Here is a 16,493-nt window from a genome sequence, read left to right on the forward strand (position 1 = left end):
TGGTCTGGTTTGAGTTTATGGGAAACTTAGGATCTATGAGAAGCGGCTAAAGAAGGTGACTCTTGAACCAGGTAGAAACTATTTTTGTCTGTGAAATATGCTAACCGCTTTAATGTAAGTTTTTGGGAGGGTGTATGAAACCGGTTTGGTTCAGTGGATTCATGTAATGATTGGACAAAGTAGGTTTTTGTGCAGAGATTTACTTTTTGTCTTTTCTATTGCTTATGTAAGGAACTAGTTTTTTCTCAATGTGGTCTTAAACATCATGCAGTTATGATCATGATATTAAAAATTTCGTTTTATTTACACGAGGATAAAAAACATTTAGCACACATTTCGCCTTGATGCATTAATCGAATGTGTCTTTTGATTTTTTTGTCTGCTGATTTAACATTGTTACCTAGTATATCTTATCTACTATATATTGTGCACTACACTATATATGCAAGTTGCTTTAAAGAAACAAGATATTCGAGAGACGTCGACTCATCCCTCACCGTTGCAGGACCTTCTCGAGCTACTGTAGCCATCCTATTTGTGGGTGATCTTGGAGGAGATGCATAAAGAATTGATGCCTCAATGATATCTCTATGTGTATTTTCAAGATCCTTAGAGATTCTATGTGCTTGTAGAGCGGTTAGGTATAGTCCCGTGGCTAGAAAGACAGTTAGCAGGGAGAACACTCCAGCCGCTGAAAACAAGCCTTGCCGGATTACTAGACAACTAGGTTTTGGATTAGACCAGTTCTTTAGATGTCCTGATTCCACGCTAAGTGCCACCAACAAAAGAACTTCTCCAACACCAAAGCAAACCCTTATAGAGACAAATAACGGTAAAACATATTATTCCACAATGTTTCAGCTTACCATCCAGAGCTTATAGTTAGGATTTTTTGTTGTTATATTTCAAACATGACATTAGTCGTTGCGTTAGAGTAAGTCTGCTTACCACGTTGAGACGAAGAAGAAGGCAGCTTGAAACGTGAGCCTCTTTGCAGGAACAGAGTCAGGATCCCACTCAACTAGAACCAGTGGCGGCGATGCGGTGACTGCAATAAGTAAGTACATGTGCAAGCCTACCATCGCAACCGCTAGTCCAACGAACGCAATTGCACCGCACAATAATGGTGTTTTCCCGCTACTGTTGTACACGCACGTTTTGTTTCCCCATATAGACTACATACAAAATAAGAAATCATTGACAGTATATTTTGGACCGACCATGAGGTTGTGAGTTACAATTTTGCTATTGTTGTTTTTACATGTAATCCATATAGGAACCTAATTTAGATTACTGATTTATCTTGAAGATATGATCAAAACATGTGAGAAATCTTTTATATACACATCCATAATACCTGAGATCTCGTGGCTTCCGCATAGAGGCAAAGAACAAAGCAGGAGAGGCCAAAGATTATGGTCAAAACCACAACGAAAATACCGGTTTTGCTTCTGAGATCGGTGGTTTTGGGGTTTGGAACAAGATCTTGATGGGTCACAGCTCGTACTCTTGTTCTCGACATGTCTCTCGCCAATGTCTGATAGATATGAATCGATTCTACATGTTTTGAAAGTTATTATACTTTGATTTGTTTTACACTTATATATATAAGAAAGGCACTGAAAGGTAGAGGAAAAGAATAAAGTTAATATATTTGATAAATAAATTTTAAAAAAGGGAGGAGAATAGAAGAATTGCTTCGGACAAAGGTTGCTTAAAGGCCAAAGATTCGAAGGTTCTCTTTCGGACGACATCTTTTAGAAAATACTATACTATTTTGGTATGGTGTCCTTTAAAATCTGATGTGTAAATTATATAATGTGACGAGAGTTCGTTAATGGAGCTAGTTGGATGATTCTTTTTATATATTTACACGTATTTATATTATGATGCAAGCTAGAACCTTGTTTTCTTCTTTTTTGATTTTGTGTTCATACAAGAACATCGTACCTTGCATTTGTTCGTGAGCGTTAGTTTATATTTATATCTTTGAATTTGATTAATATTATCATGTGAGGACGTGTTATTAACTTATTATCAATAGAAAGACAAAAGCTTTCCACACCCCACCATAATAATCAATAGTCTGATATCCCACTTCAAAAGCATAGATGTAGTAGTGACATAAGAAAACATGCATCTTTAGCGTCGAATCTAATCAACACAACTTGTCATCACCTTAATCTCAGATGTCTCGTCGCCGATGTTGTGTTATTTGACGTTGTGTTAGTATATTTTTCTTGTTGCCGACATTGGTTGCGTCGGCTTTGGAAAAAAAAAAAAAAAGACATGTTTGTGTGTTGACCCCAGCTTATTAAGCTTATTAAGTGGGATTTATTGGTTTAAGATTTGAATAGAATTTTAAAGATTTTAAATGTTATGTAGAATCTGTTGTTATTAGATCAAGATTTTGTTAAGTTCTGTTAAAGTTTAGTGTTATTAGTTTCAGACTTTTATAAAGTCATTAAAAGTTTTATGTTATTCAATTATACTAAATAAAAGTAGGAGCTATAAGCTCCTAAGGCTGTCCACCTAGGATTTAAAACAACACATGTCACTAATTAACATTTTCTAAAATCTTCAGAATTTTATATATTAAGAATTATTTTAAACAACCTATCATGATTTGACATATCATTCATTAACATTTTTAAAATTTCCAGAATTTTTTAGAAAAAAAAAAATTTTAAATTTATGGAAACAAAAGAACTATGCACAATATCCCACATCGGCTAGAATAGTTTTAGACAATGGTTCAGAACCAGTATAAATAAGATTAATATGCTTCCAACAAAGAATAAGCAGGAAAGCTTGATTTATCAGGCTTCCAAGTTTAAAAGTTTTATTTGGTTTGATCTGGTTTTTTATTTGATCAAATTAAAACTTTAAAAAGTTTCAAAAAAATTATAATATTTAAAAAAATTAAAAGATTAAATATTATAAATATTGAAACTTTTAAAAGTTCTTAGCTTTTAAAAAGTTTTTAAATATTATAAGTTTTAAATTTTAAAAGTTTAAAATATTATAAATACTGAAACTTTTTAAAAGGTTCAAAGTTTATATTTCGAAACCTTTTAAAAGTTTAAAATATTATAAATATTGATGTAAAAAAAAATTATCTTATTTATCTACATTTGTGCTTTTTATTTCTTCTGAGCTGTAAAACATATTTTTGTGTATGATTTTATAGATGAGTTGATATTCTTTCATTAATTTTTTTATTTTTGGGTCTAAGGAAAAAGGATTGACATCGCAAGACCTTGATTTGATGTTTGAGTCAAATTTTGAGGTCTAATGAAGAAAGATGGACGACAAACACACATGTTTTATTAACTATACATAGGCATGACCAGGGTTACGGTTGTCACGGTTATGGTTTATTAACCATCGGTTATGGTTAGAAATTTTTAAATCTTAACCAGAACCGTTTAATAAACGGTTAAACAGTTACATTTAAATACGGTTACGGTTCAAGCGGTTACTGTTATATAAGGTTGCGACTATCTGATAATATGATACGATTGATATTATTTGATGATATAATTTAATTGATATTATTTATTTATAATTAATATGTTCTTATAGTGTCATATTTCTATATATCATATGATTCATATTAAATAAATAATTATTAGTATGTTTTATTATGTTTTTAAAATATTATAAACCAAAGTAAGGATTTTGGTTTGAGAAGTTTATAAACGCGTGGATCTAAAACCAAATAAGTATATGGATAAAATTATCAATAATTTGGTGCATGTGTTAACTATGCTGGTCTTCATGAATTTCACAAATTTTTGGGAAAATAAATGATTTTTTTCTTGGAGTTTGATGGGTTAACAAATTGTGTGGTAGTCTTAAAAAAAGGTTTTTCAGTGAAAGAATGTGAAGAAGTTGACGAGGAAGAAGAAAAAAAAGAGTATAACGAAGAACCAAATAGTAAAAGTAACGATGACAATTACCACAAAATTTGACAATGAAAATGACAAGAAATAATATGAAGAATAAAAAAACATTGAATAAAAAACACAAAAACATAGGTGGTAGCGATCAATTAAATATGAAAACGAGTTAAATTCATGATTATAAAATTGTTTCGTTTTTCTGGTGATCAAAGAAATGGTTTAGGATATGTGAGGTCATCAGCTTGATTTGTCTCGCCTGGACGTCGAGTTAAATTCATAATTTTTTTTATCAGATTTAATTTTATAACACAATTGATTTTTATATTTGAAAAGATTGTGTATCTGAAATTTTTTTTTTATGAGATAATATGTTATTACTGTCATCAATCATATATAATTTTTATGAAAATATATCAAATAAACCCACGCGTAGACAACAGAGTGAGTTCAATTATTATGTTATTGGTTCATGATTTTAGACACTTTCTTTACAAAATAAAGTCATGGAAATTATCATAAAAATACAGGGACTGTTTGGAAGACTTTACAAGATTTTAGAAAACTAATCAACAAAACTCTCTAGCAATCTTTAACAATCTTTCACTTATTCATTTTTTATGATTTTGTTGAACTCTTGAAGAATCTTCATAAATCTCAAACCAATACTATGGTTTTCAATTTATGTTTGTGGTGTTTTCTTGTCAATGTTCGTAGTCTCATTGTAAAAGAGAGGGTGTATTTAACTTGACATTTTAGGTGATTTGCATAAAAGTTACAAATCTTATGTTATTCAATCATGGATTTTAAAAAGTCTCCTGAAATCCACTGTTATTAAACTGATGATTTAAAAATTTACTTTAAAATCCAGTGTTATTCAAAACAGTTTGTACATTTGGATTTTAATAAATTTTAGGGATTCTGGAGGATTTGTTTAGTTAATAAAAATACAGAAATCCAAATCTCATGGTTTTAGGTGAGATTTGAAAGAATTTTACCATAAATCATATCAACTTCCCTAAAATCTATCAAAATTCCAAATTTTCTAAATCCAATAGAATCCTTCAAAATCATTGTTTCAATACACCCCCTAAAAATATTGGACTTTGGATTTAATATACCTAAAATCTTGGTTTTGAGTTTTATACCCAAGTTTTATGTGACTACTGACTACGTAGTCACGAGTCTATCTCGTACTATCGATCGGTATCAAAGTGAATCTATAAAAATAGTTTATCCTTCTATGATTCTATCTTTGTTTTTGTCTATTTTTGTCTACCATTTCATATTCTATTATTTTGATTTTTTTTTTTGACAACAGAGTACAAGATTGGCTCAACCAAGCTCGAGCCAATACGAATGGACATTGTTTACATAGGTAATTAAGTGCGGAACAGAGAGAACACATCGATTGTTTATTTTGGTTTTTATTCTTCACCAATTATTTAAATCTAGTATTAGAAATTCCATTAAAAGTAAAAATATTTTAAATAAGACGAAAAAAATGATTAGAAGTTCTAGATTATTGCATTCAAAAGATTAAATTTTATTTTAGTTAATGGGATAATTTTTTTGTGATAATGAAATTACTCAAAAAAAAAAAAATTGTGTGAGGAAACTTACTATATTTTTTTTATGTGGCGAAAATTATTTAAATATTTTAGTTAATATGAATCTTATTATATAAAGTTGGGTTTTGAAAGTTAGTCATTAACAAGATTATGACATTTGTCAAGTTATCAATCTTAGATTTTGACATGTGTAAACGTTAATATTTAATAGGAGGAATTTGATTACAAAAAAGTAAAATATTTTGTTTTAAAGAATATTAATAATGTAAAAAGATAATTATCAAAAATTACAAAATTTATAAAGCAATACAAAGTTTTTAAAAATAATTATAAGGATATTATATATATATATATATATATATATATATTTCATAAAATTCGAAATTATAATATTATTTACTTATTTTTAATTTTAAGTTATTAATTCTACAAAAAAAAAATAGAAAAATGGATTAAGGAAATTATACAGTTAATTATTAATTCTAAATTTTGTAAATATTTACTTCTATATAAACATAGATCGTCTCATATTTAAATAATTTATTCAAAAACACTGCTTTCAACTTTGTTTAATTGGAAAATTCTTTTTTAATGGGAAGGTAAATTTTTCTTATTTTTTTAAACCAAAATTTTCTCCTACTTTCTTCTTTTTCAGTTGGGATTATGTAAGATTAATATGTCGACCCAAAAAAATTAATATATGCGTCTTCTTTTCCAAAATTTATTGTAGTATTTTTAGATTATTTTATTTAATTTATATTTTTCATTTTTGAATTATTTGGGATTCATATATTACCGTACTTCTTATTTTCTATTGTTTCTTTAATTATGTCAAATTAATTTTCTTATAATTTCTCAACCATGATTGGTTGGTCAAAAACCTTTTTTTTTCTTGCAAACATAACTGTTACCATTAGTAATTCAATCCCAAAGAGACATAGCGAGTATAAGCATCAACCTAATGGATGGATAAAATAGGCTAATCAAACACAAGCTTACAACAAACATAGATAAATAGATTGGAAAAACATAAATCATTGTTTATAGATCTATAGGAGCTCAAAGACTATGACACCCTGGTTTGCGGAAATATTTAAAAGAATTGATTTGGCCATATATGTTACCAAAACGCACTTATTTTTTTGGTCAAGGCTCCTGAGAGAACTTCATGATGGGTGACCTTCCTGGAAGTGATTGTCAGAACTGTGCGAGTGAGGACAAAACAGAGGAAAAAATTATTATTTTTATATGTAGGTTCGGTAAACAAGTTTTTAAAGCCTCCAGACGTAACAAACTGACCATCGAATATGTGTGGATCCACGGGCCGGGAATAGATATAAGGCCCACTTAGGAAGGTAGGCCTATGGACTGAGAGTGGACATGGGCTCACTAAGCAAGGTGGCGGTCGAGGCGTTACAGAGACAGAGAATACATTATGGTGTGTCAAAGAAACTTCCACGAATACATTGAGAATTTAACATTAGTTACTATCAAAAGATTTTATGACGTTAGAAAAAGGTTTTTACTTTCATAGTTGTCGGAGCAAGCCATTTTTAAGATAGCAAAAAGACGTGAACATGTTCTCTCCACATAGGAGGAGGGCAGAGCCGAGGTTCTCTCTATGGTGGAGAAGGTTTGACACAAGGTTATCTCCCTAAGGGAGGAAGGTGGAGGAGGTTGGACGAAAGGTTATCTCCCCAAGGGAGGAAAGCGGAACCAAGATTCTCTCTATGGTGGAGGAGGTTAGACGCAAGGTTCTCTCCATAAGGGATGAGGGAGGAGCCGAGGTTTTCTCCATGGTGGTCATACATTATTGTGATTGTAACATCCGCGAACCGGATTATGCGGTTTTGGTAGGAGTGTCGATCGACACCCTTGTGGCATCGATCGACACCACTATTTCTGGGTTCGTCGGGTTTGTTTTAATTCGCAATTTTGGTTTTGTTGGTTTGGTTTAGTTATCTAAACCGAGTATATAAGTGGAGAAGCGACAAATTAAGGGTTTTAGGGTGTCTGGTCGCCGTTTGCAGAGATAGAGAGAGAGGAGAGAGCCTATTGTGGTGTGAAGGAGATTAAAGGAGAAAGATCAGAATCGTTAGGGTTTGGGAGGAAACAGTTTCGGCATATCAAATCGTTCTCAAAGTTTCGTGAGACACGTTTTCTCAGACGCGAGTTGGGACCATCGGAGATTGTAACTGAGATCGTGGTCTCGTGTGGTGCCTGATCGTGCTGAAATTTTGTGGGCAGCTTCGTGACGTCTAGGGGTAGCTTTTCACCGGAGCGATTTGATAGTTAACGGGCGTTGCTGGGCTGTTTCAGACGTTAGGAGAGTCTCAACTGGTTGTATTCGTTGTTATAATCAGTTGATAAGGTTTGTGTTGTGGAATCATGGCGATGAGGAGGAGGATGATCTAGGGTCTCGTTTGCGTGTTATTGGATTGTTGGATATGTTGTTGGAACCTTGGATAGAGATATGCTAGGTTGATGGATAGAATGCTTAGGATTGTTATTGTATTGAGGTTGTAATGGTTCTGTATGGTTGGTATGTTTCCGCTGTGCGTATTGGTTGTTATTGGTTTAAATAGGAGTTGTGATTTGGGTTGGTCTAGTTAAGTAGTATGGGCTGCTTAATTATATATTGTATTTATTATTATTATTAAAAAAAAAACGGGTCGGGTTGTTTCATTTTGGTATCAGAGCCTTTACGGTTCTAGGATGGTTAAATGGATGGTTAGAGCGGTTAGGAATTTAATTGGGTGAATTATTTTCCTTCTGCTTGATGCATGATGTTGTGTGATGGAATTGATTATGAGTAGTTAGTAAATTTGTTTGCGGTATGGAGTCCTAGTATCATCCTCTTCGAGCCTTCAATGAGATTCCACGGTAAGATGTGTATTCTATGTGCGGTTTTTGAATTGTGTGCTTAGCCTTCTGTTCTGGATAGTGCAGATGGCTAGAGAGGGTGCTGTTGGTCGCGGTCGTGGTCATGGTCGTGGGCGTGGTCGTGGTCGTGGTCGGGGACAAGGTTAGGTTCCTGAGGCCAGTGTGAGTATGACCCAGAGCATGGCCAGTGAGGAGGTAGCAGAGTCACAGGTTTATCCTAGTGTGTCTGGAGACCAGGCTGGTTTGGGTGACGGCAGGGCGGATGGGCCCGGTGTCGGTCACGGTGTTGCCCCGGGTGTGGGGGTTGCAGCAGGAGGTGCTCCAGGCAGGGAGGATGTCTTGATGGACTTGCTAGCTCAGGTTTTGCAGCGACTTCCAGCAGTAGTGCCGCCAGTGGTTGGTGGGCAGGATCCAGTGGTGCCGCCAGTGGTTGGTGGGCAGGTTCCAGTAGTGCCGCCAGTGGTTGGTGGGCAGGTTCCAGCGGTGCAGCCTGTGGCGGGTTTGCAGGAAGGTGTGCAGCCGGGGGCCGAGGTAGTGGATGCTCAGTATGTGCGGATGATGGAGCAGCTGCGGCATGTGGGAGCAGGGTATTTCTCAGGAAGTACCGATCCGAGTGTAGCAGATGAGTGGAGAGAGCGGATGGAGGATATTTTCCTTTCGCTTAGGTGTCCCGACCAGTTCAGGGTGGATCTGGCAGTGTTTTACTTGTCAGGAGATGCATGTGTGTGGTGGAGATCGGTGACAGCACGGAAGGTGCAGCGGGGTATGTCTTGGGGAGATTTTGTGAGGGAGTTTAACTCCAAGTATTTTCCTCAGGAGGCTCTTGATCGCATGGAGGCATGGTTCTTGGGGTTGACTCAGGGGGACCGCACAGTGCGGGAGCTGGATGCAGAGTTCAGTCGGCTTGTGGGGTATGCAGGCCGGGCATGGGAGCCAGAGTCGGCTCAGGTGCGGAGGTTTTTGTTGGCTCTGCGGGATGATTTGAGGAGTCGGTGCAGAGTGAGGAGCTATGCTACGAGGGCGGAGCTGGTTGAGGTTGCAGCTGGGATAGAGGATGACTTGAGGTCACAGTTGGTGGTGGTCAGTTCAGCGACTCAGACAGAGAAGACATTGGAGCAGGGCATTCCAAGCAAGGATAGGCTGTCGGAGCAAAGGCGTAAGAGGAGGCGGGAAGAGACGACAGTGGCAAACCAAGGTAGCCAGGGAGGTTTTGGGCGCGGGAGCATGGATCACGTGTCGGCAAGCGGGCCCAGGGGAGGTGATTCGCAGGAGTATCGTCGAGTGTGTTATCATTGCGGGGAGGAAGGGCTTATCAGGCCTTTCTGTCCTAAGAGGAGGCAGATGATGGAGGTTGCGGCGCAGCCAAAGGGAGGACCGGGTGTCCATTCCGGCGCTTAGTTTTAGCTTTTGTTTTCTTTCGTTCATGATGTATTTTCATTTGGAGTTATAAACGATTATTGCATTTGAGGTTCTAATAAAAGTTGGAGTTCTTTGGTTTTGGGAATTGTGAAACCAGTGGAAAGGAAATAGCTCGGGAATTCCATAAATGGAAAGTTTCCATAAATAGAAGGTTGCTACAAATGGAAAGTTTCCATAAATAGAAGGTCATTATAAATGGAAAGTTTTATAGGAGTCAGAGCTTTTCTATTTTTGAAAAGTGTATGGAAATACCTTGAGGGTAGGGTGTTCCAGGGTGACCGGGTGGTGGTCATGGTGGTGTTCGGGTTATGAGTTTTCGTGAAGGCGCAATGCTAAAAGAGGAAAGTTTCTAAAAGTAGAAGTTTCCAGAAATGGAAAGTGTTGAGGTAGATCTAGTCGGGAGATACTCGTTGACATCAGACTTGTTTTCTCAAGATTGTGTGGGCCCAACTCATGTGATACCGATAGCTCGATGGACTTTGTGGCCAGAGAGTGGGAGTGGTATGTTTGCTTCGGATGACGATCCGAGAGCGCGCTTTAGGGTGACGACCCAAGAGCGGGATTATGAGACTCCCTGGATACCGTAGCTATGAGCCGTGGCTCGGCAGTGAGCCGGTATGTCTCGAGGGTTGCGACCCGAGAGCGGGGGGAGTGGGCGTGTGAGACTCCCTGGATACCGTAGCTGTAGGCTATGGCCTGGCAGTGAGCCGGTATGACTCGAAGGTTGCAACCTGAGAGCGGGGGGAGTGTGAGTGACTTCCTGGATGCCGTAGCTTAAGGTGGTTAGCCTGATAGCAAGCCGGCATGATTCGTTGGTTGCGACCACGGACGGGGGAAGCACTGAGTTGTGAGCAAATAATGTCTAGGATGTGAGTATATTGACTAGAGGGAGACCTCATGGTTCAGTCGGAGGTGTGCGGGCTGTTGCGACAGTGCACGGGAAACCTTGGCTGACAGTATTTAGTCTGGTCGGAGAACGTGCGGGCCGTGTTGACGGTGGCACGGAGGTCCTTGACGGATGGACGGTGTTGCGGGATTCGAGGACGAATCCTTATGGGTGGGGGAGAATTGTAACATCCGCGAACCGGATTATGCGGTTTTGGTAGGAGTGTCTATCGACACCCTTGTGGCATCGATCGACACCACTATTTCTGGGTTCGTCGGGTTTGTTTTAATTCGCAATTTTGGTTTGGTTGGTTTGGTTTAGTTATCTAAACCGAGTATATAAGTGGAGAAGCGACAAATTAAGGGTTTTAGGGTGTTTGGTCGCCGTTTGCAGAGATAGAGAGAGAGGAGAGAGCCTATTGTGGTGTGAAGGAGATTAAAGGAGAAAGATCATAATCGTTAGGGTTTGGGAGGAAACAGTTTCGGCATATCAAATCGTTCTCAAAGTTTCGTGAGACACGTTTTCTCAGACGCGAGTTGGGACCATCGGAGATTGTAACTGAGATCGTGGTCTCGTGTGGTGCCTGATCGTGCTGAAATTTTGTGGGCAGCTTCGTGACGTCTAGGGGTAGCTTTTCACCGGAGCGATTTGATAGTTAACGGGCGTTGCTGGGCTGTTTCAGACGTTAGGAGAGTCTCAACTGGTTGTATTCGTTGTTATAATCAGTTGATAAGGTTTGTGTTGTGGAATCATGGCGATGAGGAGGAGGATGATCTAGGGTCTCGTTTGCGTGTTATTGGATTGTTGGATATGTTGTTGGAACCTTGGATAGAGATATGCTAGGTTGATGGATAGAATGCTTAGGATTGTTATTGTATTGAGGTTGTAATGGTTCTGTATGGTTGGTATGTTTCCGCTGTGCGTATTGGTTGTTATTGGTTTAAATAGGAGTTGTGATTTGGGTTGGTCTAGTTAAGTAGTATGGGCTGCTTAATTATATATTGTATTTATTATTATTATTAAAAAAAAAACGGGTCGGGTTGTTTCATTTTGGTATCAGAGCCTTTACGGTTCTAGGATGGTTAAATGGATGGTTAGAGCGGTTAGGAATTTAATTGGGTGAATTATTTTCCTTCTGCTTGATGCATGATGTTGTGTGATGGAATTGATTATGAGTAGTTAGTAAATTTGTTTGCGGTATGGAGTCCTAGTATCATCCTCTTCGAGCCTTCAATGAGATTCCACGGTAAGATGTGTATTCTATGTGCGGTTTTTGAATTGTGTGCTTAGCCTTCTGTTCTGGATAGTGCAGATGGCTAGAGAGGGTGCTGTTGGTCGCGGTCGTGGTCATGGTCGTGGGCGTGGTCGTGGTCGTGGTCGGGGACAAGGTTAGGTTCCTGAGGCCAGTGTGAGTATGACCCAGAGCATGGCCAGTGAGGAGGTAGCAGAGTCACAGGTTTATCCTAGTGTGTCTGGAGACCAGGCTGGTTTGGGTGACGGCAGGGCGGATGGGCCCGGTGTCGGTCACGGTGTTGCCCCGGGTGTGGGGGTTGCAGCAGGAGGTGCTCCAGGCAGGGAGGATGTCTTGATGGACTTGCTAGCTCAGGTTTTGCAGCGACTTCCAGCAGTAGTGCCGCCAGTGGTTGGTGGGCAGGATCCAGTGGTGCCGCCAGTGGTTGGTGGGCAGGTTCCAGTAGTGCCGCCAGTGGTTGGTGGGCAGGTTCCAGCGGTGCAGCCTGTGGCGGGTTTGCAGGAAGGTGTGCAGCCGGGGGCCGAGGTAGTGGATGCTCAGTATGTGCGGATGATGGAGCAGCTGCGGCATGTGGGAGCAGGGTATTTCTCAGGAAGTACCGATCCGAGTGTAGCAGATGAGTGGAGAGAGCGGATGGAGGATATTTTCCTTTCGCTTAGGTGTCCCGACCAGTTCAGGGTGGATCTGGCAGTGTTTTACTTGTCAGGAGATGCATGTGTGTGGTGGAGATCGGTGACAGCACGGAAGGTGCAGCGGGGTATGTCTTGGGGAGATTTTGTGAGGGAGTTTAACTCCAAGTATTTTCCTCAGGAGGCTCTTGATCGCATGGAGGCACGGTTCTTGGGGTTGACTCAGGGGGACCGCACAGTGCGGGAGCTGGATGCAGAGTTCAGTCGGCTTGTGGGGTATGCAGGCCGGGCATGGGAGCCAGAGTCGGCTCAGGTGCGGAGGTTTTTGTTGGCTCTGCGGGATGATTTGAGGAGTCGGTGCAGAGTGAGGAGCTATGCTACGAGGGCGGAGCTGGTTGAGGTTGCAGCTGGGATAGAGGATGACTTGAGGTCACAGTTGGTGGTGGTCAGTTCAGCGACTCAGACAGAGAAGACATTGGAGCAGGGCATTCCAAGCAAGGATAGGCTGTCGGAGCAAAGGCGTAAGAGGAGGCGGGAAGAGACGACAGTGGCAAACCAAGGTAGCCAGGGAGGTTTTGGGCGCGGGAGCATGGATCACGTGTCGGCAAGCGGGCCCAGGGGAGGTGATTCGCAGGAGTATCGTCGAGTGTGTTATCATTGCGGGGAGGAAGGGCTTATCAGGCCTTTCTGTCCTAAGAGGAGGCAGATGATGGAGGTTGCGGCGCAGCCAAAGGGAGGACCGGGTGTCCATTCCGGCGCTTAGTTTTAGCTTTTGTTTTCTTTCGTTCATGATGTATTTTCATTTGGAGTTATAAACGATTATTGCATTTGAGGTTCTAATAAAAGTTGGAGTTCTTTGGTTTTGGGAATTGTGAAACCAGTGGAAAGGAAATAGCTCGGGAATTCCATAAATGGAAAGTTTCCATAAATAGAAGGTTGCTACAAATGGAAAGTTTCCATAAATAGAAGGTCATTATAAATGGAAAGTTTTATAGGAGTCAGAGCTTTTCTATTTTTGAAAAGTGTATGGAAATACCTTGAGGGTAGGGTGTTCCAGGGTGACCGGGTGGTGGTCATGGTGGTGTTCGGGTTATGAGTTTTCGTGAAGGCGCAATGCTAAAAGAGGAAAGTTTCTAAAAGTAGAAGTTTCCAGAAATGGAAAGTGTTGAGGTAGATCTAGTCGGGAGATACTCGTTGACATCAGACTTGTTTTCTCAAGATTGTGTGGGCCCAACTCATGTGATACCGATAGCTCGATGGACTTTGTGGCCAGAGAGTGGGAGTGGTATGTTTGCTTCGGATGACGATCCGAGAGCGCGCTTTAGGGTGACGACCCAAGAGCGGGATTATGAGACTCCCTGGATACCGTAGCTATGAGCCGTGGCTCGGCAGTGAGCCGGTATGTCTCGAGGGTTGCGACCCGAGAGCGGGGGGAGTGGGCGTGTGAGACTCCCTGGATACCGTAGCTGTAGGCTATGGCCTGGCAGTGAGCCGGTATGACTCGAAGGTTGCAACCTGAGAGCGGGGGGAGTGTGAGTGACTTCCTGGATGCCGTAGCTTAAGGTGGTTAGCCTGATAGCAAGCCGGCATGATTCGTTGGTTGCGACCACGGACGGGGGAAGCACTGAGTTGTGAGCAAATAATGTCTAGGATGTGAGTATATTGACTAGAGGGAGACCTCATGGTTCAGTCGGAGGTGTGCGGGCTGTTGCGACAGTGCACGGGAAACCTTGGCTGACAGTATTTAGTCCGGTCGGAGAACGTGCGGGCCGTGTTGACGGTGGCACGGAGGTGGCTCTTTCTGTTGTGGGACACATTGTGAGGAGGCCGTTACCATTTGCTTGTGTTTCTTCATGGATGACCTACTAGTTCTTCCCTTCTTCTTCTTCTTCTTGGTCTTGTTATTGTTCTTGGCTCCAGAAGGCGAAGAAGAAGAAGAAGATTTCTTCAGGACCAAGTCTTTAATGACTAGATTGTGTTCGTCTCCAGAAACGGCAGTGAAGGCGTAGATTTTGCGGCTGAGATGTGAATTCCAATAGTTTTTAATTTCGTTGTCTGTTCTTCCTGGTAGATGTGTTGCAATAAGTGACCACCTAAAACAAAAAATAGTCACATGCACACACGTGAGACTATATACATTTAGAAAACTTATCGCAAGTTGGCTTTTCATTGGTTCAAATATTCAATACAAAAAATTGGTATATGTATCGCAAATTTCAATCCAATTTTTGAATATTTCATTGGTTCAAACTTATCGCAACTGGCGATGGAGTATAAGAAAATTGATGACGACAAATTTTTAAATATTTTTAAAACTGCATGTTTTCATTAATTTGTACTTAGTTTTTCTTTGAAAAAGGTTGGACCGTTCCAACAACGATCTCATTTTTCTTAAAAAAAATGTAGAAATGAAATATATTCGAGTTTCGTCTAGAAATGAGATTTATTGGTAAGAATTTTCCACAAATTTATCACAAATAAAATACTAACACTCAAATGAACAAGCATATAAAAGCGAATTTGTAGTTATAACAGTGCATTAACCCTAGACTCAATACCACTTTGCTAACGGACACATGCGTATCACTATCAAGGTTTTTACAGAGGTCGGAGAGCCTGTTTTACAACTAGGACCGTACACAAAACACATATGAGACAAAGATTAATTAGGGAGGTCGATTCAGTTAGATCTATAGCAACATAACTCCAAGGCTTTTTTATTGACAAAAAGTCAAATTGGATAATCTCGTATATATATTATTTTGAAAGGGTTGGGCCATTCGAACAGTGATCAACGGCTGAAATGTTTTCGATGGTCACAAAATCATGGCTGTAAAAACTAATATATTTGATGACTTTTGTCTTCTTTTTTTTTAACGGTTGGATCGGACTCTGACCATTTCTCAATGCTTCTTAAGTTGACATTACATGCAAAATAATTGTACTGTATTATATGCACGGTCCCAGTCTTTAGAGTCACTATTTAGACAGTGCACGAAATATAATTGACGGATGTGACGTGGATTAATTTGGTATAGTACCTGTTGCCGAGAAGGGTATGCAACTTGACGATTATTTCTTCTTCGTCGGCTGTAATGTTTCCTCTTTTCAAGTCTCTTCTCAAATAGTTTATCCACCTTAGTCTACAGCTCTTTCCACATCTCAACAATCCTAAAAAAAAAAAAGTTTATGTAAGATATTAGAACATATATATATATATATATGCATTCTTCTCTTAATATATAATTATATATATTTACGTTACAAGTGTTGTTTTTAGATTGACACATGCATGCATTAACAGCTTGAAGAAGTTCAGTCCTTTTTCCAATGTTAAAATCTAAGAAAAATCGACAATAGAAAATGTAAATGTTGGAGATATATGTACCAGCTTTCTTAGGCAAAGATCGCCAAGAACCTTCACCATTGGTCTGAATATAGTTGGTGAGGATCTCATCTTCCTCGGCTGTCCATCTTCCTCTCTTCAACCCGATTTTCTCACAACACGGAGCCCTTCCCATCGCTTCTCGATCTCTTCTCTTACAAAAAAAAAGAGAAAGAGAAACTCAAAAAAAGAGAAAACACTTTTTGGTCCCTTGAGTGAGAGAGTGAGTTAGTGAGAATAGAAGAAACCATCCAGGTGATTAATATAGAGAGGACAAAAGGGAAAGAGAGAGAGTGAGGTTTGAAAACGACATCGTCTAGGTGAAGGAATGAACCACGTTGCGGTGGGATTAAAAGTTATGGCCCTGATTGGTAACGGCTGTTACTTATGATTGTAAAGACTTTAACTTTAAAATTTTAGCCGTAGAGAATTTGGCTGTAAATGCTTTAACTGTAGAAACTTTAAAAACTTTAACTGTTAAAATTTGATTGGTAACAAATACTTTTAATAAGATAACTATTACTTTTATTATTAAAATATATTAAAATGATGATATTAATGATAAT

At 39.3% G+C, this 16,493-nt stretch overlaps 2 protein-coding genes and 1 long non-coding RNA gene across 3 annotated transcripts; all 3 read right to left on the reverse strand.

The window, feature by feature from the left end:
• Positions 1-280: 280 nt before the first annotated feature.
• LOC104723766 (uncharacterized) lies at positions 281-2,278 on the reverse strand. Its single transcript, XM_010442167.3, has 4 exons — positions 2,179-2,278; positions 1,358-1,557; positions 949-1,175; positions 281-813 (listed from the first exon to the last, which is right to left on the reverse strand). The coding sequence occupies exons 2-4, from the start codon at positions 1,520-1,522 to the stop codon at positions 432-434; spliced, it is 774 nt and encodes a 257-aa protein (XP_010440469.1). The 5' UTR covers positions 1,523-1,557; positions 2,179-2,278; the 3' UTR covers positions 281-431.
• A 4,144-nt stretch (positions 2,279-6,422) lies between these two features.
• On the reverse strand, positions 6,423-8,110 carry LOC147948763 (uncharacterized). Its single transcript, XR_015573728.1, has 2 exons — positions 6,773-8,110; positions 6,423-6,676 (listed from the first exon to the last, which is right to left on the reverse strand). It is a non-coding gene; the product is annotated as an uncharacterized LOC147948763 (long non-coding RNA).
• A 5,228-nt stretch (positions 8,111-13,338) lies between these two features.
• On the reverse strand, positions 13,339-16,160 carry LOC104723781 (transcription factor MYB111-like). Its single transcript, XM_010442191.3, has 3 exons — positions 15,931-16,160; positions 15,584-15,713; positions 13,339-14,635 (listed from the first exon to the last, which is right to left on the reverse strand). The coding sequence occupies exons 1-3, from the start codon at positions 16,061-16,063 to the stop codon at positions 14,287-14,289; spliced, it is 612 nt and encodes a 203-aa protein (XP_010440493.2). The 5' UTR covers positions 16,064-16,160; the 3' UTR covers positions 13,339-14,286.
• Between the last annotated feature and the right edge of the window lie 333 nt (positions 16,161-16,493).

The sequence above is a fragment of the Camelina sativa genome, chromosome 2, assembly GCF_030686135.1.
Source record: "Camelina sativa cultivar CO46 ecotype springtype chromosome 2, ASM3068613v1".
NCBI lineage: Eukaryota > Viridiplantae > Streptophyta > Magnoliopsida > Brassicales > Brassicaceae > Camelina > Camelina sativa.

Excerpts from the sequence above, each read along its gene's own strand:
- LOC104723766 (XM_010442167.3), bottom strand. The coding sequence starts at position 1,522 with ATGTCGAGAACAAGAGTACGAGCTGTGACCCATCAAGATCTTGTTCCA. Across the intron at positions 1,176-1,357 it reads CGGAAGCCACGAGATCTCAG|TCTATATGGGGAAACAAAAC; the intron begins GTATTATGGATG and ends TTTTGTATGTAG. Across the intron at positions 814-948 it reads TTCTTCTTCGTCTCAACGTG|GGTTTGCTTTGGTGTTGGAG; the intron begins GTAAGCAGACTT and ends TGTCTCTATAAG.
- LOC104723781 (XM_010442191.3), bottom strand. The coding sequence starts at position 16,063 with ATGGGAAGGGCTCCGTGTTGTGAGAAAATCGGGTTGAAGAGAGGAAGA. Across the intron at positions 15,714-15,930 it reads ATCTTTGCCTAAGAAAGCTG|GATTGTTGAGATGTGGAAAG; the intron begins GTACATATATCT and ends TTTTTTTTTTAG. Across the intron at positions 14,636-15,583 it reads CATACCCTTCTCGGCAACAG|GTGGTCACTTATTGCAACAC; the intron begins GTACTATACCAA and ends TTTTTGTTTTAG.